The 2076-nt window shown below is 43.6% G+C and overlaps 1 protein-coding gene across 1 annotated transcript; it reads left to right on the top strand.

Moving 5' to 3' along the window:
• Positions 1-286: 286 nt before the first annotated feature.
• Positions 287-2071, top strand: LOC121963313 (protocadherin gamma-A2-like; the record flags this gene model as incomplete). Its single annotated transcript, XM_042513617.1, has 1 exon — positions 287-2071. A coding segment is annotated over exon 1 (1776 nt), but the record flags the coding sequence as incomplete, so codon positions are not given.
• Between the last annotated feature and the right edge of the window lie 5 nt (positions 2072-2076).

Raw genomic sequence — 2076 nt, 5'->3', positions numbered from 1 at the left:
TGGAGAAAATATCATCCGACACTGGATGTAAGAGTTCCATATTTTAGCCTCTAAGTGACGCTGTTGCCTGGTAAATCAATTATATCGTGCTGTATGAGGTAGAGCTGTTCCCTCCCCTGTCAGTGCGTTACACAAGAGGAGGTGATGTGTATTTCATAAAAGCTGGGGCTCATCGGAGACACAGTTGATTTCCACTAATATCGCTAATCTAAATAACCCTGGAATTGTATGCGTTTTCCTCAGTCAAATGAATTTTTATTCCTTTGTTCTGTTTGCTTGAAGACCCTGTTTTGACATGGCATTTAAAGAACATTCCCGAGACGGAGGAGAAAGATGGCGATCGTTTGGACAATTGCGAGGGGCAGTGTATCTGTCTATTTTTCAATTTATTTTTCTGTATCAAGCGGAGGCACAAATCCGGTATTCGATCCCAGAGGAGATGAAGAAAGGCTCCCTTGTTGGTAACGTAGCACAAGACCTTGGCTTGGATCTGAAAAGACTTCGTTCAGGTCGGGCCCGCATCGTGACCGGAGACAACATCCAGTACACCGAGCTGAAGGCAGACAAAGGGACTTTAGTTGTCAATGAGAGAATAGACCGAGAGCAGCTTTGCGGAGACGTAACGCCGTGTAGCTTTACCTTTGAGATTTTACTGGAAAACCCCATGGAGCTGCACCCTGTCACAATAGAAGTATTGGACGTAAACGACAACAGTCCCACTTTTGAAAACAGCCATTTGAAATTTGAAATAAGCGAATCAGCTGTGCTCGGTTCCCGTTTTGTCTTAGAGAGTGCGGACGATGCTGATGTTGGCAAAAATGGTCTGCAGAATTACATTTTAACTCCGAACGACAATTTTGCTTTGAAACAACATGTCAACCCAGACGGCAGTAAATATGCTGAAATGGTGCTTCAGAAACCATTAGACAGGGAAGAACAGCCACGCCTGTCTCTAAAACTGTTGGCGGTGGACGGCGGAAATCCACAGAGATCGGGTACCGTAAATATAGATGTAAACATTCTAGATGCCAATGATAATGCCCCTGTGTTTAATCAGTCTGTGTATAAGGCCACGGTAATTGAAAATGCCCCTAAAGGCACGTATGTTGTTACTGTGAATGCAAGCGACATAGATAGCGGTTCATACGGACAAGTAACTTATTTCTTGTCCAAATCAAAAGCAGGAGTAGCTGACTTGTTCGATATAGACGAGGCTACTGGAAGAATATATGTGGCAAAGGAAATTGATTTCGAAAAAGACAAGAAAATTGAGTTCCGTGTTGAAGCAAAAGACCATGGCGGACTGACAGATTCCTGCAAAGTTGAAGTCGAGGTAATCGATGTAAATGATAATGCTCCGGTCATTAACGTCATGTCATTCACGAGTCCTGTGTCAGAAGACTCCCCTGCTGGTACCACCATTGGAATAATTAATGTTAAAGACCTTGATTCGGGTGAAAACGGACAAGTAAGGTGCACGATCGAAGGCAATGTTCCTTTTAAAATTAAATCCAATGTAAGAAATTATTATGCGTTGATGACTGATGCTGCATTAGATCGTGAAAAAATGTCAGAATGTAACATCACTGTTATTGCTTCAGATGCAGGATCGCCTCCTCTCTCAAGTAAACGAAACTTTTATCTTAGGGTCTCCGATGTCAATGATAATGCTCCAGTATTTCCAAGAGGCTCTTATAGTGCATTCATCTTAGAGAATAACTCTCCAGGTGTATCTGTACTTAGTGTTAATGCTAAAGACCCGGATGAAAACCAGAACGCTCGCGTTTCCTATATTTTAGAGGAGTGTGACATCAGCGGATCTCCTGTTTCTGAATATGTTTCTATAAATGCAGACAGCGGAGTAATACACGCAGTGCGCTCATTTGATTACGAGCAAATCAAACAGCTGGTATTTGCCGTCAGAGCTCAGGATGGAGGCTCTCCTCCACTCAGCAGCAACGTGACTGTAAAATTAATAATCCAGGACCAGAACGACAACCCTCCTCAGGTGCTGTACCCAGTCCAGACTGGTGGCTCTGTGGTGGCTGAGATGGTGCCTCGTTCAGCAGATGTGGG

Source organism: Plectropomus leopardus, unplaced genomic scaffold (genome assembly GCF_008729295.1).
Source record: "Plectropomus leopardus isolate mb unplaced genomic scaffold, YSFRI_Pleo_2.0 unplaced_scaffold10852, whole genome shotgun sequence".
Lineage (NCBI taxonomy): Eukaryota > Metazoa > Chordata > Actinopteri > Perciformes > Serranidae > Plectropomus > Plectropomus leopardus.
Note: the sequence above shows the minus strand (reverse complement) of the source record. Positions and strands in the feature narration are given on the sequence as shown.